This window comes from Cyrtonyx montezumae, unplaced genomic scaffold, assembly GCF_038088225.1.
Source record: "Cyrtonyx montezumae isolate F1298 unplaced genomic scaffold, pur_monq_1.0 scaffold_9, whole genome shotgun sequence".
NCBI lineage: Eukaryota > Metazoa > Chordata > Aves > Galliformes > Odontophoridae > Cyrtonyx > Cyrtonyx montezumae.
The window spans coordinates 7,942,331-7,964,752 of NW_027072100.1; the positions used below are offsets into that span (position 1 = coordinate 7,942,331).

Sequence of the window (22,422 nt, forward strand, 5' to 3'; positions counted from 1 at the left end):
TAAATACTAGCATTTTTCCAAGGGGGGAAAAAGCAAGAACCAAATTTCCTTTTTCTCAAAGAAAATAATCCTGAGTGGAAAGTAAAACTGAATTCTTGTGTACATCTGTACATGCACAAAATTGCAAAGTGTTTCTGTTCTTGTTTGGCTTTTTTTTTTTCCTATTTAAGTTAGTAAAGGTCCTCCATGACTGTCAGTAGAGCTACAGTTGCTACAGTTTCTGTTCTTAGAGCTCTGGTACCCACAGCTGACCACATTTGTTGTTATCAGACTGTTTCCTCATTCACTGGTCACTTTGCTGGATTTTGACCATTCAAGATGTTTTATGTTTGTCTCGGAATATTTTTTGAGTAGTTCCAGCTGAAACAGTTCTTTCATCTCATGTAATTAGGGTTAGACAAAAATACGTTTCCTTCATTTTGATACCTGCTTGTTTTCCGTATTACAGGCTCTTCCAGGGCCCTTTGAAGTCAGTGGAAATCTGTCCATTAACTTCAATAGACTCTGGTTTGTTCCTAATCTATAGTAATTTGATTAGAATAGCTCTGAGCATTCTGGATCCCAGTGGACCTTGTAGTTGTTCTTCAGGTTGCAGTAGCCTCCAGCTTTTCTGTGCACAGTCATTTCTGTTTGCCAGGGTAATGCAGAAGGAGACATGAATCTCTCAATTCTCACCACTCTTGCTAAAATAATGGTGGACAGGTTTGAGTTAAAAGAAACCTGTGCTGTGAGAGTTCAGTGTGAGTGGCTGAATCCTTTCACAGACTGTTTTCTGCAAGCAGCAGGCTTATCCTGGACACAGGAATGGAGAGAGGACTCTATTCTCCTTGTTTTCCCTTTTTACTTCCTCCTCCAAGCAGACAAGTACACGGAATTGGTAGCAGTTTGTAAAAATAATCTTTCTTCAGGCAGTTTAAGAAATATACGTACCTAGAAAGAATGAAAATAATGCTTTTTTTTTCATGGAGTATTTTGGGGAGTTAGACCATAATCCATTAAGTAATACCATCTCTTTCCTTTCCTCTATCCACCTCAAAAGTGGTTCACCTATGAAAGGAGGCATTGGTCTCCTGTAGTAGAGTCATGGGTTGTAAAGGACCGTCAAGCTCATCCAGTCCAAAAATCAACCTGATCCACTGAGTCCCATCACTAAAACATGTGCCTTATGGCCATGTCCACACCCAGCTTTAAATACCTGCAGAGATGGGGACACCACTGCTACCCTGCTCAGCCCATCCCACTGCTCGACCCCCCTAATACCCTGCAGGGCTGCTCAGGTAGGATGCCAGGATCTCTAGCATCCTTCCCAGGAAGCTGAGTCACCAGCTGCTCCTGCTGAGCTGTGGCTTGGTCTGGCTATGTCCTGCCCACCCAGCTGGCCTCTGGGGCAGCTCGGCTCAGACCATCAGCCCATGCTTCCACTGTTCATCTGCCATCAATCACTCTGAAGGAAGGAGCTGAAATGCTGGCATTTCCTAGATTGTACAAATTTCTTTTCTCAACTCCCGTGTCTTTTAAACTCAATATTGAAGTGAAAGAGAGGAAAAACAGCAATGAAGCTCTGCATTGAAATTGAAGTTCACAGTCTGACACAGATGCACAGAGTCTTCCAAATCAAAGAGAATTGATGAGCTTTGCACAGGCAGGTGCCCTAGCTCAATCACAACCTAAATAATCCTGAAATTAAGATCAGAGCCTGTCACTGTGCTTGCTGCCATATGTAGCCAGTACCCAGCTCTGTCTCCCATGCAGCAGTGGGGATCGGGGTGCATGAAAGCCCCATCCTGCCAAGCAGTGGGAGCCCTGGCTCAGGAGCAGCAGGCAGCAGGAGCACTGCTCTGTGGGGAAGGCAAATTCTGGAGTCCTGGGGACTCGGAATCAAAGAGCTGCAGAAATGACAAGCGTGGCCTGTCACAGCGCGTTCCCTGCCAGGAGGTTCAGGGCACAGTGTGGACAACCACACATGGCACTCCTTAATTAAAGGGAAATGCAGCCTCCCCGGTAGTGGCCTCAAACCAGAAGGGATGAGCTAAGAGGGCGGCATCCTCCAAATAAAGAGATGTGCAAGAACACAAATGCCTTGGAATGGGGCCATGGAGAGAATGAATAAGATGCCCTTCTAAAGCAACTCTTCATTTGTTAGTCTTATTAAAAATAAAAGATAAAATAAAAGCTACAAGCATTATGTGCAACACAGCGTTTGAAAAGTTCACATGCTTTTCAAGCATACCCTGCTAAGCACAAACTATGATTCATTTGGAATTTGCTAATTAATACTGGCATGGCATTGTCCCCTGCTGTTGCCCAACTTCTTGCTTGAGAGAACTTTTTCTTTTTCAAGAAAAAAGAAAATATTTTATCTTGGAACAGTAAGGTGCCCCTTCAGACGTGAAGTCTGCCAAGACAGGATGGGAAGGGGGTAAAATGTGGGCGATTCTCTCTTTCCTTTCACCGAGTTCCTTTGTCATGGTAGTGCAGTCTGACTTTTCAGTAAGATGGTGAACAGTAATTCAATGCAAGAAATGCTAGCTTGCTCACCCCTGGAGTTAAGTGCTATTAGCTGGGGAAGTGTAAATTGTCATTTAAACTCAGGATATTGCTGTGGTCAAAATGGTTTTACCTTTTTCTCTCTATAAACTAATAAATGTGGAGCTTTCAAAAAATAAACCAACTCCTCTTAATAAAGCTCTGCATATAGATATTTAGCAGCTAAGCACTAAATCCATGGAATAGGGGGAAAGTGCAGAAGTGGTGGATTAATGTATAAAAGGATGCTTTTTCCCCTTCAAAGCCTCCTTAAGTGCTGACTGATGGAATAAACCCTGAAAACTTTCTCTGTGCTAATTGTCATGTTCCTTGGCTTGCATCCCATTTGCTGTCCTTCATTCTTGGCAGTTTAAGAAGTTTCACATTAGAGCTTTCTTCTTCTGTTTACCATATCGCGTATTCAAACCCAAGGATAGTTCAGAGGGTCAGGAAATCTTCCTCCTGCTTCTTATTAAAAAGAAGGAAGAAAAAAAAAAAGCAAAGAAAAAAAAAGCCCTGAAGATTTAGAGTTTGAAAAACATCTTTCCCTGCATACATCCAGCTTCTGAAAAGCACAAGAGCCAACTTTGAGCTCGCCTAGAAATAAACATGAAGAGATATCTCACTCTAATCACCACCAAAATACTGGGTCAGCTTGCCAGTCGGTGCAAAGCTGCTGAAGCTGTGCTGATTTATGCTGGATTGAAGAGCAAGGCATGGCTTACAGAGCAGCTGCATGACTTTGGGATGTGATGGACTGTTTCCTTTTAATTTCTTCCGAAAGAAGACAGATATGGCATGAAATAGTAATAATCTGTTTGTTCCTTTTCGCTACCACCTTTTGAGCATGTCTAGAACTGATTGATGATGACCACCTGTAATTCTATCCCAATTAAATGCTGGAAATCAGCAGTTCACAGTTTTTGCACTGGTGGATTGCTTCCAGCCCTCCCATTTCCCACAGGACCTATTCCCTTCGCTATTAGTGACTTGTTTAAATTGAAAGTGTTATGAAGGCAATTTCCTGCCACCAGCAACATTCACCTCCCTTCCTCAGAGTCCTGCAGCCTGAGAGCAACTCCTGTGTCTGCATCCACCTGCAAAGGAGAGTCAGAAGCCGTGATTCAGATTTTAAAATTCAAAATGCTCAAGAAGTGTTCTAAAAGAAATAGCTTTCCTTTACATTCTGCTGATGGCTTGACAAGCCTTTTTTTTTTTTTTTTTTTTGCAAGAAAGGGTCAATGTGCCAAGGAGCTGTAACCACGTACTTAGTCAATGTCTGCTGGGGACTGCCAGGTTTCAGGTCCACTTGTACTCTTACCAGTCCTCCACAAGGCTTGAAGAAGAGTCATGCACTGTGTGGGAAAGCTCTGTAAGGTCTGCAGGACATAATTATGGCTATAATATCAGCCAAGACAGTGGATGTAGCAAAGTGACCAAAGAGCACAGGAAATGCAGAAATGCCATAAGAGCTCAGATTTTGTTTTTCCTTCAAGATAAGAAATTGGAACAGTTTCATGAGAGAGGACCAGGCTAGGTGCTGCTCAGGAAAAATGTTTATAATGCAATGCCTTTGTTTTCAGCTTGTGTCAAGTAAAAACCCCTTTTAGAGCTCACTTAGCAGACTCGGAGGCTACTAAGAGACCTGTGGCCCCACTGTGGGATGCCAGGGACAGATCTTCTGAAGGTTCATAGTGAGATACGTAGTGAGCACTCAAATGCTCAAAACCTTCAGCTTTGTTGAAGGTGCTTTGGCAGGAAGGAAGACAACTGTGCTGAATGCTGGGCCCCAACTTGCCAGTGCTGAATTTCTTGAGATGTGCCATTGGTGCTGCCCAACACACAAGCTAACATTTTTTTCCAACTGGTTTTACTGTAGTACTGTATTAGTTGTATATTCACTTGACTAAAAGCAGCAACAGAAATGTGATTTGGGGTTCACGTTACCCCTTGAAGTGAATTTCTACCTTATCTGGCTATTGCCAAAGTTTACTACTGGGCCTTCTCTGAATTGCCAGAGATATCTCTATTACACAGCTTGGAAAACAAACGGAAGGTCGGACCAGTTCTCTATGCTTGCAGTCATTCTGTTTTACTCCTCAGGCTGAGATTGATAGAGCCAGCAGTGTGGAACAAACATTGCTCCCATAATTAACAGCAGCCTGTGAGATCTGTGGGTAACATGCAGCTGTGGGGCCATTCAAGGAGGGGCTGCTGACACACCAGCAGTGCACACAGCAGAGAAATACCGAGGTGATGTGCAGCCATGTGCTGATTCTTCATGTGGGGCGTGCTGTTGGAACCACTGGGAGTAGTCATGCTCACGCTTGGGGTCTCTGGTTAAGAAATGGAGTTAGTCCCTGCCAGCTGCATTTACTGTAGTTTGCTAATCTATTCTTTCAGACACCACAATAGCATATTTCATTGTGCTGCTTTATTGATCGAAGGAAAGATTCGATTTGACAGCAGTTTCAGAAAAGCCTTCAAGTTGTCCAAGATGTGGTAGAATTATTAACTACCCTAAGCTGACATATGGTAATTTAGTGTTTAATGTTTGCCCTGTCATGCTGGGGAGTCATCATGCCAAGCTACCAGCTGATGCCCAGAAGTTTACGAGAACATAAATAATAGCTGAAATAGTTTTCTGGAGCCATGTTTGGATGTAAGCATCCGTCCTTTGATTCGTTGTGTGCTGTAGTTAAACTTCCTTTGGCATGGCACTGGGGATTGGAACCCCACTGCACTACCCACTACAGTTGGAATACATTAATAGGATTTTGCAGCTTTTTGCAGCTGTATTTGTACAACTTCATCTTGAAATAATTTTAATTTCTGTGCCCAGGCTTATAATTTTTTCAAGCGCGTTACACAGTTGGCTGTACATAATTATGTCTTACAGCCATAAGCACTGACAATCTGCTTACCTAAACTTTTCTGCTCTAAAGTTGTCATTTAACTGATGGCAAAGGAATTGCATGTAATTCTCCAGATCGGAAATTAAATTATCAATTAATAACACTGCAAAAATATATATGCATTACACAAATTCAGTACGTCTGCTGGAATATCTGCAGTTAAAAAGACTACCTACCAAGCACTGGTGAGGGCTGTTGCTGGCTTTGGGGGTTAATTTCAGAAACTCGGAGTGTGCCACAGAAGGCAAGGAGACAGAGGAAGGCTCCGTGCCACATGAGCTGGCTGTAGAGCTTCTCATAAAAGCTCCATGCAGCGCCGTGTCCTCCAACAGGTCTGTCTGCCCCATGCATTAAAAGCGTGCGGACATGGATCGCATCAATAAGTTACATGGAGAAGGCTAACATGAATTCAAGTCAAAGTAAGCAGGGGGCTCAGCTCTCACCCTGACAGAAGTACAGTTAATGAAAGAGGAATGTTTGCCAAAAATTCAGTGCTGTGAAAACGTTCCAAGTGAGCAGAGTTCAGCTCGGCCTGAAATTTCCTCGATGGCAAGCTCCCATGAAGCAGATTTGGGGAAATGGCTGTTTAAGCCTCAGGACGCCCATGCTGGGATGCAGTGTATATCCAGTTTTGGACAGAAGTTGGCAATGAAGGAAAAGGTCTGGAAGATCTGGCATTTCATCTGAGCGACGCATAACATACGAGAGTAAGAGCCTTAGGAGCAGGATCACCTCACACTGGCTTCATTCAATGCAGAATAAATGACAGACTAAGCCTGCAGTGGTGCCCATTGCTGTTACTCCTATAGTGCATAAGAAGAAATTCATTTTCAGCCTTCTCAGCTTTGATGGGTCCATTTACTGACCATTGAAATGCCTTCTGTATACACTGTGTGGAGTAATCTGCCCCGCAGAACAAACCAATGGGTTTGCTGTTCCTATAATTAAACTTATTAGAAAGACTTTGAAAACTGCAGAGCTTTAAATCCTGCTCTGCAAGCGTCCCAAAGTAGTGTCACAAAATGAGCCTCAGCAGATTTTGTTCACCAAAATATACACACTAGAGAGTTTTATTGTGGTTTCCTATTGTTAGCTATTTGCAGACAGGTCTAAAAGCTTAATTTTATGCTGAGAGCAGCATTCACAATCATGCCACTGCACCGCTTCTCCGTGATCAGTGATATCTGTAGGTGCCGTGCAGAATGTAAATTCAGTGCATGCTTATATAAGGTCAGAAAAACTAATCAGTGGGGGAAAGCCAGCGCTCATTACAGAACAAAGGTCATACTAAGACCAATTATATCCCTTGAGTCTGGGAAAAACTCTTTTCATGAGGACACAAGTGTGTTTGTTCCCCAATCAATGCTTTTTTCCTGTGCCCAAGCTCACTGCTTTACCAAGAGGAACGCTGCTTGTGTTAAATTGCTGTGTGAGATTGTGCGAAGACCATTTTTCCCTTGTTCTTCTGCTGTGCAGCTTAATTTTTAAATGTCACGGACCAGGTTTGCAGCTGAAATAAATTAGCATGCTTCTGCTTGAAGCCAGCGAGTCTGCACTGATTTATACTAGCTGAGGGCTTCGATCATTAGTTGCAGTGATCAGGTTACTCCTGGGAAGGTCAGTATTAGCTACTCTTGTTTGTCTCCTGTGCTGAGCACTCTGCCTACTACTCAGCTTTACCCAGAAGGGTGCTGGATTCTCTCTGCCAGGCTGCCTTTGTGGCAGTGCTGCGTAAGGCATAGGGACAAACAGAATTTATGAAGAAACTGGAACAAAGTCGTGCTGCTGTGATTTGTTTCTCTTGACCGTTTAGGCACAGCCATAGCAGGCAACAGCAGGGTCAGCTGCAGGTTGGTACCCTGTGTTAGGATAACTGTGCCCTTCGTTAGTAGGTTCTATAGGATGATCTTCTCTTTTCTGACACGAATCCTCCATTATAGGGATAAGCAGAATTCTCAGAGGTATTTTCTTTGACCTTTGTCATGGAGCATCCTCAACAGCAGAGGAGGGATTGTACATCTGGTTCCAATCCCAGATATTTGGTATCAGCCTACTGCATCTCACACAGTATGAACTGGCTTCAGTTCTTCGGGGCCAGAACTCGCCAGATAGCAGCGTGAGCAGCTCCGCTGGGACGCCTTCAGTCACAGCACTGAAGAATCTGCTCTCTTGTAGGAGAGATAAGAGAAGGACTAGTAAAAACGGGTTTTGTTGCTCCTGCTATCAACATTCTGGCAGTGATAAGCCCTTGGTCACGTGGCAGCATTCTGCTAATCTGTAGCAATCTCCTCTTCCCATCGTTGCTGCTCTCTGCCTCTCGCTCACCTTGCTGCACTGAAGCATTGCTGCAGAGAAGCACTTGAAAACAGAGCTGGCTGCAAAGAGCCCAGAGGAAAGCACTTGTTGCTTTGGAAATTACCCTGCCCTGTCAGTTATCATTAGATATGGATGATCCATTAGCACTGGCCAGCTCCTGATATGGACGTTAGCTTCATGACCTTCATAATAGCGAGTAATGAAAATTGCTTAATTATTTAATCACGAAGACCATGCATCAAATTGCAATTTACTGAGTTTTCACTGGTAAATACGGAGAGCTGGCAGTGCTGGCATTGCCATAGCCACTGCCAGTCCCAAGTCACCTCTCAGAATCTTTGGCCCAGCTGCAGGGTTACAGAAATCCTGCAGACCTCGGTCCCACTGCAATCAGGCAACTCATGCTAGAACCAATTCTTTGCACTTGCAGTGTGTGAAAGCAAAGCTTTGATGCTGCAGATCCGGATCCCAGTTGCAGTGCTGTGTATCAGATATTCTTTGCTTGTGGTGTCTCATCTGAGGATCACTGTTTTGCTTTTGATCCAAGCAGGATAATGGCATTTTTCAATTGGCCTGGGAGCCTGACAAGTTCGTTTTCATCCCATGCTCACGCCTGGGGTTACACATGGTTACTGGTCAGCAATGCAGGCAGAAATTCTTCTTTCCTGCATTCTGGTCTCCTTATTGAGCCAGATTTATATTCTCTTGTTCTCCATCTGCTTGGTTTTGCATCTTCCTCCACACACAGGAGAAAAACACTGATAAACAATTCAAAAACCTTGAAGGGGGAGAGAGAGAGAGAGAGAGAGAGAGAGGGAGCAAAGATTATCAAAGCTACAATGTGCATAGGGAGAGCTCTGGAGGAACACATCCACATAGACATAGTCAGCCTGAAGGGAGCTGCTGCCCTGGCAAGCAGCCCTTGGATGGAGGCAGCCACCTGCAAGCCAGAGGACCTTTGAGCGGCTGGAAGCTCTCTGCAGCCAAGCTGTTTGTGCCTCTGCATCTCCAAGTACTCATGAGGTCATGCAGGGGGAGTGCAGCCCTCGTTTTCTAGCTTCATTTCTTTTACTAATGCAGGCTGTGTCATCAGGTACATCAACACTTGAAGCGAAAGGTTGAACGAGCTACCCAGAGAAGTTGTGGATGTCCCATCCCTGGAGGTGTTCAAGACCAGGTCAGGCAGCCTGATCTGGTGGGTGGCAACCCTGCCCATGCCAGGGAGCTGGAAATGGGTTACATTCAAGGTCCCTTCCAACCTAAGCCATTCTATAATTATGCAGTTCTATGGGAGCCTTAATATATCTGACATACTAGTTTTACCCTGTGTTATTATTAAAAAAAAAAAAAAAAAAAAAGCATGATCAGTCACTTTGTGCAAGTTTCCACTAGAGGAAAATACATCTTAGCATGAAAGACATTCAGTTGTTAGGACAAAGCAAGCATTTTTATAGTTTGGCTTTGGATTTGTATACTATAAAAGCAGAGGAAGAAATTTAAGCTCTTGGATAATAATAATGATAGTAGCTAAATGCTGATTGAAGCTCCTGAAGAATAGCATTTATCAGAGTGCTTTTCAGCCATGGAAAAAGTGGGCATCGAGTCTAAACGTAGTCCCTGGGTCTGTCCCTATAACATAAAGAAGCAGAAAACTACTTCTTCCATGAAATTTGATGTATGCTTAAGTGTTCAGGATAAGAGGATGCCTCTTCTTCTGGAATTCTTCTGCTGTCACATTCCTTTAGCTATGTTAGATCAGACACAAAGTTTCTAGAACGTGGCATGTTCAGATGAGGGAAGGAGGAAACCCACAATTGTAAATGTGTACGGCACTTCCATCCTTTCTTTCTTTGCCAATAGACTCCTTTTCCTACCTAACTTTGTTTGCAAATAGTGCCAGCAGGGGAAATTTAGCTCAATTGACAGTAGTTCTGTCTGGCAGTGGACTTCCAGGCTGCTATTAAGCCCAGTGCTGCAGTAAATGGAAGTTTTCCCATTAGCCAAACATGGTAACTGCTCTTGCCATGTCATCCTCTTTTCAAGGTGCAGAATGGATGATTTGCTCTGAAGACAGCTGAAGTAGTTCAGAGAATCATTTCATGTCTTTTTTATCTTTCTGGGAAGAAGCTTGGGATCATTGGCAGGTCTGATAAAAGGAGACAGGTGTTAATAAATATTGCTTCAACCTGGTTGGGTCTCCAAATCTATCTTAATTTTTCCCTGTCTGTTTTACTTTTGCACATATTCACTGAAACCATATGTGATTCAGTAAGCAATATGCAGTAATATGTTTGGAAAAACAGGGGTAGAGATGTGTCTATTTATTGACTTTTAAAACAACTGTGAAATAAGAGTTAAGAACTTTTGTACAAATGACTCTTAACCATATTGCAGATTTGGTTAAAAATAAATAAGTCGGTCCTTAACAGAGATTTCAATAAGCAGTAAGAGTAGCTGAATTAAAATATTTCCACTAAAATTAATGAGCCAATCCTGGAATGCTTAGACTGACTCTTAAGTGTGCTCATTTAAAGATGTTGAATATGTTTGCCTGTCTGAATTTCTATGGAGCATTTTGAATGCATGACAGATTATAGTTTTCAATTATTTTAATTTGGTTTTCTTAATGGAGAAAATAGCTAAGAGCTTAATAATAAAAGACACTTATTGCTTATCATTTACATTATTTTATGTGGTCATTAATAATTATAATGGATTTTATAAAACAAAAAAATCAGGCCCAAGTCTCCCTGGGTCATGTTAGTGCAAATGTTGCATAGTATATTTTATGGGAGATTTGGGAAATTAAATCTTTTTGAGAGATATTCTTAACACAATATCTTTATAGAGTGAATTGAGGAACTTTAGAGGAAATAAACTTTTTTGCTTGCTCTGTAGGTAGAAAATGCAGCAGATTGTATGAATTGCCTGCTCTGGTTCTCTAGGCACATTCTGAGCTGCAGACGTATACCATCCCTGGATGACAGGCAGAACCTAGACTGCACAGCTCGCTGAAACTCACTGGTGATTTAAGAAGGGACCTAGTTAATACACTGTAATCTGAATTTCTGTATACACCAGAAGGCATTGCAAGTCACCAAGGTACTTCTGTGTGGGGTTTGACTGTCTGATGAATAGATACTCAGGAGGCTGAGTGTTAATTCCCATAAACTGAGAAGAGAAGCCAGCAGCGCTGTCCTGGGTCCCTGCTCTTATGTGGAAATGATTGGGTGAATCTTCAATTACTTGAGCATTGTATTTAGATTGTGCCTTGGCTCTTCCCATGTTGCAATAGAAATGTCAACCTCGGGTTTGAGTTTACTAATCCACACATGATCATGTGCTGCTTAATTAATTCACAGCTCCTGAAACTCCAAGAGAGTCATGCATTTGTAGGTGTGGAGACCATATAAGAAGGTTAGTTTGCTTGTTGCCAGAGGCTGTGAAAAATGAAACCCAACTAAAGTTGCTTTGTCTTTAAAATACATCATCCTCTTCACTGCAGTTGTATGCAAGTTCTCACTTTCGCTGTTTTACTTAAATTTGGCCCCAACCTTCCACTAGCAGTGGTTTGAGAAGTGTAGAAAGGCTGTGGGAGGCCAGAACTGAGGAATAAATATGAGATTATTCCTATCCTCTACAAGTAGTTTTGTTACATACAGGAGTGCTGTTGGAGCTGCCCATGTCTTCTCTCTGTAGTCTCAGTATCCTCCCTTGTTCAGCATTTCCCTACATCTGCTTTCCTAGCCTTCCAGGCATAGAGTCATAGAATCACAGAATCACTGAGGTTGGAAAAGACCTCTAAGATCCCCAAGTCCCACCCAGCCCAGTATACCCACTGCCCATGTCCCTCTGTGCCACATCTCCACAGTTCCTGAACATGATGATGACTTCCACGAGAAGAAATTTTTCCTAATATCCAACCTGCTATCTCCATTAACTACTCTAAGCAACCTCTGCTGTGCCACTTTTCCCTGGCAATGTCATGCTCTAAAACCTGTGCAATTTACAGACTCACTGGAGCCCTCCAATATGCTGACCATGCAGTTCTCAGTGCCCCACATTCTTTGCAGTTCTCCCTGTCACTCAGTGGGATGAGAGGGTTTGTGCATTCCACAGCCTGCAGTGGGGGGTGGCAGTGCTGGAGCACAGGGTGGCTAAGGATCAGCAGGAGCCAAACAGAGGGATAAAATCTGGTACCTCTGAGGAGCTCATCAGTGGAAATTGTGCTTGCCAGTAAAACTTGTGAGAACAGTTTAGCTCCACGTTAAATCCTGGCAGAGGTGCACAAACCCTAAGATTTTATCTGCAAAGGAGGGATGCAATCCTGTGTCACAAGCTGGCTGCTTTTCAAGCCCATCTAAATGTGACATTGCTACAAAGCAGAAAGGCAGTTCTGAAGGCTTAGCTCTGTCTTATCTCGAGATCTACAATGCTCATTTTCACACACATTAGTTATTATATCTGAACCTCTAGTGGAAAATACCCATCTGTGAAATCATGCTGATTTCTCCTGTTTCTGGGATTACTCTGTAGAAGTAAGAGCTGAGTCAGACTCCATGCATTCTGGTTCCAAGTTGCAAAGTTTGACCGCTGCCCCTGGGCTCAATTTTGGCTGGGACATCAGTCTGGGACCTCAGACCTCACAGCCCCTGTGCTGCTGTGGGGCTGTGGTCTGTCTATATCCATCAGTGTAGGTGCATACTCTGCATCCCAAGGTTCTTGCATGGGAAGTCTCAGCTGTGTTCCTGAGATGCAATAAAATCAGGACATTGCATCATCCACCATAAATTGCCTTTCTTTCTCGTCTGGGGCATTTTCCTTCACCAGTGTAGCAATTCAATCTGAGCTCCATCCCAAAGGGCTCTTTTAGAGAGTAAAAGCTGCTTTACAAGCAAATTTCTATGATGACATTCACCAAGCATCATCACTCATCCTGCTCCCATCAGGAGTCCCGGTGCTGTGCCATGCCTGGCGCTGGACCTCAAAGCACTGAGGGTTCCCTGAGCAAAAAAACATGTAACTACAGCGAAGGAAAACTGTCCTTCTGCCATCTGCTTTATAACCCAGAAACCCGCACAGCTACTGACTGCATTATAAAATGAAAGGTAAATGAATAAAATTCATGCGTATGTTCTGCAGTCAGAGTGTTATATTATGGATATGTTACCATCTTCTCACTTCCCAGGCATAAATGAATGAAAAACCAACTCTCTCCTGAGCTTGTAAATTCCCCCAGCCAGTAATTTTTTTTTCTCCTGAACTAGTGAGTTCCTTGGGAATAAAGATTTATTATTTATTATTATTATTATTATTATTATTATGGTAAACTGCTTCAGTAACGGTTCCAACAAAAGAAGTAAACCTTACATTGTATTCAGATAATGTTCTTAACTTCTCAACAAGATTTACTAAATTGCACCCTGGGAATTATGCAAATGAAACTTTTGGTCAAAATGTTACAGGATTACTGTTAAAAAAAATATATTTTTTTTTTCTTTTTTAATCTCATTAAAAGCACCAAAATTACACGTTCCAAAATAAGTATGTGCCTTTTTGCGATGAATATCTCCCTGGTAGTATGCTTCATTGTCAATGGTCTTTGCAACTTTCTATGGCAAGTGCTGTTTGTACGTGCTCTCTGAACATTTCACATCCTTGTATTCTTAATGGAAATGGAACTAAGTACAGGTAGAAGGCAAACCATTGTTGTATGTTGGGAATTAGCAACGAGTAATGAGTCATTGCTGAATATTTGCAATGTATTTCCCAATCTTTGTTTTGTTCAGTATAGTAGTACAGTCATCTCATGGATTTTTCATAGCATAATTGGGTAAGTTGTGTGGATCTTATGATACATTTCATCTCACAGATCTGCAGTGATTTACATACAGACAACTTAGACCCGATTAATGCTAATAAAGTGCTGCAAGGACATCCTATAGCACGCACTTTATTAAACTGTACATGGCTTTCTTAGAGAGCTTCTGTTTATCTGTGTTTCCTGAAAATAAAATATAGTGCCTTTAGCACTGAATATTTAAATCCAGCCTCCTTTTCCATGTCTCTGTCTCTCTCTATGCATTTCTAATGCTTCTATCACAATGGGATCAGGGTAGTATATGCAACAGGAAATAGAGCATAAAAATGTCCACGAAGAACTGGCAGACTCTCCTCCTCCTCCGTGATTCAGGTTAAAATTGCTTCCATTTCAGTTCTTGGAGGGAGGCTGGTTCACTATTTGGTGCCTGTGCTCTAGCCATAGCTGCAGTTGAGCTGAATTGGGTTTCAGGTTGGGGCTGTGCCTGAGGAGCCCCTCCCGGCTTCTGTGCTTCAATGGGGCAGCAAACGTGCAGACACCGTGATGCAGGCACATTAATGGGAACAGACACACAACTACATGCCCTGAGTTACCCTTTTCTGTTCTTTCTTCTTAATTTCAGAGGTGGAAACCCCACACTGACTCAAAGCCTCTAATGTGGCTTCCTGCATTTTCACTTTCCTTGAGCCTAGGTACAAACACATGTGTATTGAGCTAGAGCCTGAACTCCCAACTTGCGTTATTCATTTGCACAGACATTCACATGAACTCCATTTCCAGCCCTGCCTACCTGATGGAGTAAGAGCTGAGTTTCTAAACATGGGCACTACAGACTTCAGTTCCTGAGCAGAGGGACAATTGCTGTCATTAAAACCACAGTTGTGCAAGCAAAGCTTAAGTTTAATATACTCTTTTTTGCCCATGGATTTGCTAATGAAAACTGGATTCCTGCCCGACTACCTGGGTCCCTATTACAAATACCCACTGGGCACACACAGACCTGCATAAATGGCAGTGTGCAGCGTGAGGACACTTCCTCTGTGTCCCCAGTACCTGTTCTAAGTGATGACACCAGTGCAAGCCCTATCAGTTTTTCTTGGTGCTAATAGCCTAAACAAGCAGCGAATCCTGTAGAGAAAGACAGATGAAACTGTCTGTATTCCCTGACCTTCAGCTCCAGCAGTGTGGGTGCAGCACGAATCAATCCTCGTGGTGCCGAGCAATAACTGACATCATTAGCTGTTGGCAGCAGCAGGCTGCTCGGTGGCGGCAGCGTGAAGAAACCAGAGTACAAGCTTGGTAATGATGGGGACAAAGGCATCAAAGGAGATGCCTGTTGGGGATCTGGTGTCATTCTGCACCAATGCTCAGCACACTGTGTCAGGAGAGGAGGAAATAGCGATGAGGGATGTGTAGAAAGAGTGAGAGAGCAAACCATCGCCCGTCCCAACCCCTTGCTACTGGGGAAGGCACCTCTGCTCGCCACTCTGGGGTCACTCAGAGGCCTTCTTCCCCCTGCTGAGCCCCCCTCAGCAGCTGCCAGAGCTGAGATGCTGACGTGCACTCACTCACAAGATTTCTATTATCTTCTCACTACCTTGTTGTATTTGTAGACCCGTTCAAGAAAAAATGCACTGCTTTATGCTGCCAGAATGGTTTGTGGTGGTGCGGGGGGGTGGTAATTTATTTGTACCTTGCACTTTATTTCAGGAATAGTCATGGTGTTGCAAGAACTTCTTTCAGCATTTGATCATAAAATTAAATTTGGGTTTAAAGAGATAGTCAGGGTTGCTAGGACAACATATTAACCTCCCTTTTTTATTTTCTTGTCTCTGTATCCAAGGTACATGTAATTCGTCATGCAGTATTTGATTTGTTATGTGTTTCTCAAGGTATGGGAGGAAAGGAGCTTCAAAAGCAATGTGCCAAACGCACCTTTCCTGAGTAAATGGGCAAATAGGCAAATGGTAACATCCCACCAGGCATTCCCAGCCTCCCTCCTCCATCCTGCAGGGCTGGACAAGGCAGGAGCAAGCAGCTCAGCTCTCCAAATGTCATGGGAGCATTCGTATGCATGGTTACAAGGACTGAGAACAGGATGGAGGGGACAGCAGGGAGCATTTCTGGAAGTGGTGAATGGCTGTGAGATGTTTGCTATAGCTGAACAATCTGGGCACTTTCAGGAGCTTACAGTTTCAATAACAAGTAAATGGCATTTTTTGTGCATACAGATTCTTCCACATCTAAGGCAAAAAGTCAGAATTTCAATGATTCCTAGAGAATCAGCATGAATAAAAGAGGAGAAAAAATAACTGAAAATATGTGGAAGAAACTTTTCCTGGCTTTTTCCCAAATCTTCGGCATACAACTTGAGCTCCTTGTCAAAATTGACAGTGGTTTTACATTTATGCAGCTTCCAGGCTCAGATCTTTAGAGTTGTTTAAACATCCATATGGCTTTTGTCCAAAGCTTATTGATTGCTGTCTCTGTTATTCCATCCAGATTCGTTCCGATAAGGACAAAGAGATCCATATCAGGTACAGCATCACTGGAGTGGGAGCTGACCAGCCACCAATGGAAGTCTTCAGCATTGACCCCGTGTCTGGGAGGATGTATGTGACCCGCCCGATGGACAGAGAGGAAAGAGCTTCCTACCATGTAAGCATGAGATGCAGAGGGAAAAAAAAGACAGCTGGGAGTTTATCTAGGTTTGCAGGCTCTATCAGCCACACCAATGCGAAACAGCATTAAACCAATGTCTTTTTCCAGCACAGAGACCCTCATTTCTATAAAGTGGTGCAACTGCACACTGCTTATTAAATCCATGCAAATCTATCCGTGGACTGAACCCCTCAACACCACGCGAAACCATCCGCAGCATTAGCATGTCTTGGGAAACTGCTAATTTAGGAATCATTACTGCAGCTAAACATGCAATAATTGGCATAGTCATTTTTCATTTTAAATTACTAGGAGATGTTCAGGCAGTATGATGGGGGTGTGTCAGATAGGTTTTTAAATATGCAGATAGGCTAATATTAAATATGAGGGAATTAATTAAGATTAATTACTCTCAAAAGTGCTGCCTTTCACTACCCTAGTTCATAAAATGCTCTACCTGCACTATGTTTTGAGTGTAATTGGTCGTTATGTTTTGATATAAATCACACTGTATATTGCATGGTGTAATCGCACAGAGGATACAGCCCCACAAATTGCTTTATAAAAGCGTGGCACCTCACATGATGGCTCTGCAAAATTTCAACACTTTCTGCATCTACGCTTTCGTTGTCTCCCAGGGAGGCTGTAATAGGTTGTTTCATGGATTGCTTTGTATCAGCATTAGTCACATCTGTGGGCATCATAATAGCCCTTCCCAGGGATGCTGTGATGTCGGTGACGTGGTACGGGTCACTTGCACTGACACCATTCCCAACTGCTCTGCCGGAGACGCACATTCTGTCAGCTTTATCAGGTGTCCAGTTAACCATGTTGACACAGCTTCGGGACTGGGGTGGGAGGATAAAGAAATAGATTACCTCTCCAGTTGGGTGGAAAAGGAGATTTCCCCCGGGTAAAGAGGAGTCTGAAGGAAAATTATTTTTTCTATGTGAACACAAACAATTATTTTGTTTGTTGTGCCTATGAAAATATGATGAGAGATCATTTTGGGAAAGGAGTGTTTGAGAGGATGGTGTGTGTGTCATCTCATCGCTGTTGATATTGTTTCAGCAGTGCCAGGTTGTTATAAAATTGTGTTGTTTATAACACAATGCACACGTTAATGCTTTTGATGGAGTCCGTGTGGTGTCTAGTAATGGACACTCTCAGTCAAAAAATGTGCTGAAAAAGATTTGTTTGCAGTAAAAAATTGTGCAGTGCCCTAATAACAAACTTAACCTGCAGGTTTCAGGGAACTCAGCAGACTGAACTGTCACCTCTGTGAATGGTGCACACCACAGGAATTCCAGTCCTCCCCGTTCCTTACAGAAACCTTGACCTGGCAGCTCCAGGCACAAGTAAACAGATTCACTCTCTGAAGGTTATAGGAACATACAGTTTATGGAGAGCAGATAGCTGATAAATATGTTATGAGAGCTTACGGACAAGAATAGTGAGTGATAGAAAATCTTTGTTAGCAGAGCAGTGGAAGATGATAGAGATCATTTCAGTCACGGCTGTAAACAATCTTTAGATCCTTTAGCCTCAGTAGAAGCTGACTGATGATTTATTGAATCATCAATTGTTCATTTAATAATCCTTTACAAAGTGTTCGTAAATACATCTTTTCCAAAGCAGTGACCCGAGCACTGGTACAGAAATGTGCAATAGGAATGGACCATCCTGGAAGCTGGAAATATTTGGCCATCCTCCAGAATGAAGATCCAGTCCCAAGCTTTGGCTGTTCCAGGTTTTGGAGAAGTCAGTGAATTTTTGCTGCCTCAGTGAGAGGCGAAGTCCTTGTACCGAGTGCCGGAAAGCAGTGACTCAGGGTTGACCATCTTTGAGTCAGTCTGACACCTGCTGCAGGGTTTTCCTGAGCTCTGTTGGATGCTCTGGGCCCGACCCCCATGCAGGACGGGGCCAGGAGCAGGGCTGCACGAGCCCAGCATTCTGCACTCCTGAGCAGAACAAAGTTTGCTCGGTGCTTCTGTCACTGCTGAGCATTGTTCTTGGTGCTTTCATTTCCAGCTAATCTAAAATCTAATTATTAAAAAAAAAAAATCCAAGTGTTTGCGAGGCTACATGTGAAGAGTTCTTTTTCATTAACTCCTACATTCACGACACGTATTTTCTTATTATCTGTATTGCTTTGGGATGACCATTTTTAAAATACTACTACTTTAACTCTCCCCACACTTAGCGAGCCATTCGTCTGAACCTTTTCCCTAAGGTGAAATGGGTGCTTTCTCATTAGTTCTGGAGCAGAACTTCCCCATAGTTTTTCATGAGCTTTCCAGGAGGACATGCTCTGTGTGTTGCATGCAGAGATGGCTGTGCCTCTGGGGCTCACCGTGTCTGCCAGGTGACTCCAGAGCGCAGCTGCAGCGCTGGCTCTATGAGATGAACAAGCTCTCCAGGGACCTTGCAGACTTCCCAGATGCAATGCCAGCTCCAAACATGGTCAGGGATGTGTGCTGGGAGCTACACGTGAGGAAGCGCAGCTTCAGTGCACGCTCCTGATGTGTGCCCCAGCCTATCCCCTTCTGCTGATTTGCTTGCAGTGGTCTCTGGTTGTTGCTGCACCTCCCGCAGTCAGCCCTTCGTGGTTACTGCTGCCAAGTGAGTCTCAGCGTGCAGTCTCCTTATGTAACTGTATTCCCACAGCCTTGCTTGCACTGCTGACAGAACTAGTGACTCCAAATGGCTTTCCTGATCCAGACAGCACTTTTGCATGAAGCTACAGTTGGTTGGTCGTAGGGATAGTAAATCGACAGTTTGTTTTCCGAGGCATTTCATATTTGGTGTTTAAAAGCCAACAGCAACATCTGCATGCCCATAAGTTGTCATTGCTTCTGATACACAAGTAATGTGCATTATAGAGGAACTCAGAAGCAAGTCCTCACCCTGACCCAGACACACGTGTGTGCCTTCAGAATGAGACTCGTGACATAATGTCTGGAATGGCTGGAGCAGGACAGGTTAGTTGCAGTCTGAGAAGAAGTTATTTGTAGTGCAAGGAGACAAAATGGATGAGTCAAAATTCAGGGATGCAAGAGCTAATTCCAATATATTTAACTGAGTTCTAGTGAGTAATGCCAGCCATTTGTGTCACAACACCCTAATTTGCACTTTTAATCACAATTAAGAGCATACAAATTAGGCATGACGTTGTATGCTTATTGCTTAGAGTCTCTGTCACTGATTGATAATGTATATTTGTATTAGTAGTATTAGTGCATAAGTAATACTCATATTTAACACAATTCACTGTGTTGACTTTGACTAACTACCTTCAGATACCACCAGCCTCCAGTGTAATCAATAATCGTGATACTGAATCATTTGTATGCCAACAGCCACGTTTACATGGCAAACTGTCAGTGAAAATCCCTTAGAGACCTGTGGTAGCTGCTGCTGAATATGATAGTAATATGATTGTCAGACTTTCAAACAGTATTTGTTAAGGAACATGGAGCCCCCTCTTTGGTGGAAGTGGCTAAAGATTTAGCTGGCTATACTTGAATTGATTTATAAGAATTCTCTGCAATGCATTTCAGTTATCATTTATACTCTACTCCTGACATGGTCTCCCTCTTAGGGACGATATAAATATTTCAGACTAACTTTATAAATGATCCTCTGATGTGACTCCAGCAAGCCACCAGCTTCACATCTACACTCGTGCATGCTGTGTCTGGTGTGTGTCTTGCAGTCCAGCTGTGCTCACTGCCCTTTCCAGTACTGTTTTTTCCAGCTCTCAGTGATGTCTGTTCCTGACTTGAGAGCAGTCATCATCATTTGTGCCTCGCCAACTGCCACTCACTATGGAGGAGCACTTGTGTTCATCTGCTTTCCATTCCATCCTCCCCCCAGATCACCTACTTGGCACGCCTGATCTGCTGAGCATTACAGCACACTCTTACTGTGCCTTGCACAAATGAGCCCTGTTTTGGCATCTGAAGAATGACTCCAGAACAAAGTGTAGTTCTCTGGCTTGAGGATGTGGGATGAGCACAAGGAGTAGGGCTGGAGAGAGAGAGGAATTAAGGTATGCAGTATCTGATCTGCCTTGGAGGTACAGTGAGTTTCCCGGTGGACAGGTTGCCCTATTGAGTCCATTTCCTTTAACTCCATCCTCTGGGTGTGGTCTCTAGTGAGGACTGATCTCTAATGAGGAAGAACTCCCATTGAGTTGAGCTTAGGTTCCACACTGTCTCAAACATCCCTTGTCCCACTTCTGCAGTAGACACAGACCACAGAGGAGCAGTGTGTTGTGAAAGGATACAGAGGTGTGACCACAAACAGCTGTTAAAAAGCTGTGCGGAGAGAAAACTCTTAGAAGGACAGGAGAATGCCTGTGTCCCCCAGGACAGCCCTCCTCCCACAGCTCAGCCCTGTCCTGGTGCTGTGCTGCTCACCACAGGCAGGTGAGGATCCTCTGTCCCATTGAGTCTTCTTTCCCTTGAGCGCAGGCAGCAGCACCCCAATCATGGATATGTGTGCTCAGTGACTGCAACAAGCAGATGGACACGCATTGCTGAGAAATTCCTAACTCCTGGAGGTTTCAAACAAAAGCTATCAAATGTAATTAAAAATTTGCAAGGGGAAAGTCAGATCCGAGGGGAAAGATATCAGCCTTGCTCTCTGGTTTATCTCTGAATGGAGCCATTTCCTCTCCTGGAAATACAGCAAAAGGCAGCCCAGTACTGCCTCAGTTTGAAGATAATAACTTTAATTTTAGCTCCAAATTACTTTTTTTCAAAGGCAATCTGACCTCTGACTTGTAAAGTTATTGAATTGCTACATCTGACACGATGAAGGATAGCTCAACAGGTGGGAGTCAAAGCAGTTTATATTCAGGCAAGGAATGCAGATATTAAGACCATTACAAATTGAGAAATACAAACGGTACATCCTGCATTGAAAGCAAAGCCAGACTTCTTCAATCACTAAAGAAAAAGTGCTGCTTAACTTCCTTTAAAAAATGTTCTTCGTTCAGCCTATTTCACGTGGCAGTTTGTTCTCTTTGCTTGATTAAATGTTAATCCAGTCTATCATAACAGCGTGTAGTTTCTTTTGTTAAGCTCTGGACTTCTGAACACCACACATGAAGGAGAAAGTGGTACCAGTCATGAGCACAGGGAAAGCGAGAGTCAGGAGCCAGTGCTAATACAATTAGTGCATGTATTTGTCACGCATCAGAGGAGCTGGAGACCTCTGTGCTCAGGAGCTCACACACCCACAGCACCCGATGCATGGGGTGGGGAGCACAGCCCCCACTGCTTACCTGGCACGAGGGGATGGAGCATGCAGTGTGCTCGCTGTGAGCAGGTTTTAGGGCCCCCTGTCCATATCTGGTATCCATACAAGGAGGGGTGGCAAGGACTGCAGCACCTTGCCAAAGTACCTCCAGTGCCCACCCACAGACCAGCACTGCAGAGCTCTTGCTCATAATCACAGGATCACAGCACTGTAGGGGCTGGAAGGGGCCTCTAGAGATCATCTAGTCCAACCCCCCTGCCAAAGCAGGCTCCTAGACCAGGACTCCTTCTCCTCTTGTCTCCTTTTTCCAGAGGCCGACAGCGACGTTTGGCACGTGCACCATTTAGAGTAGCCATCTGTTCCCTTGAATGAGCAAGCTATCCATTTTCTTCACCTGATTACTGATTGTTCCAGTCTAATGTTGATTGCTTTGTTTTATTAATTACTCATTTTGACATGCTGTAGCTGTCCCTTTTGTTCAGAAAACAGATGCTCTTGTTTTCCAGCATTATTACTGATGGTTATTGCTAATAAGATAAAGCTGCGGTTCCACTTTAGCTGAGGACTTAACGCTGTGGCTCTGGTTATTGTAATGCTTCATCACTGATATTTTAGTTAAGCCTGAGAAAATATTTCATCCTTAAGTGCCATGGGGCTCCCAGCATTTGAAGGAAAGGGACTGTCCCTGTGTCTTTTGGCGCATAGAGCGATGGGGTCGGTAGAGGTTGCTGCCCCTAAAGACTGTGATTAAACAAAGAATAAACAATACTAATGCCCTTCTGGAATCTCTGCACTTATTAATCCCTGTTACTGTGGGTATGAAAGGCTGCAGTTTCCCATAAAAAGCCTCTCAAGTCAATCTCATTTCCTCCCTGTGTTTGGAGTTCAGCAAAATTTGCTCTTCAGATTGTCAGACAA

General features: G+C 43.5%; 1 protein-coding gene across 1 annotated transcript in view; it reads left to right on the plus strand.

Moving 5' to 3' along the window:
* Positions 1-22,422, plus strand: part of CDH4 (cadherin 4) — a 409,052-nt gene that overhangs the window by 305,832 nt on the left and 80,798 nt on the right. The window contains exon 5 of the mRNA XM_065754409.1: positions 16,081-16,236. Within this exon, the coding sequence (XP_065610481.1) occupies positions 16,081-16,236 (156 nt within the window). The remainder of the gene's footprint in view (positions 1-16,080; positions 16,237-22,422) is intronic.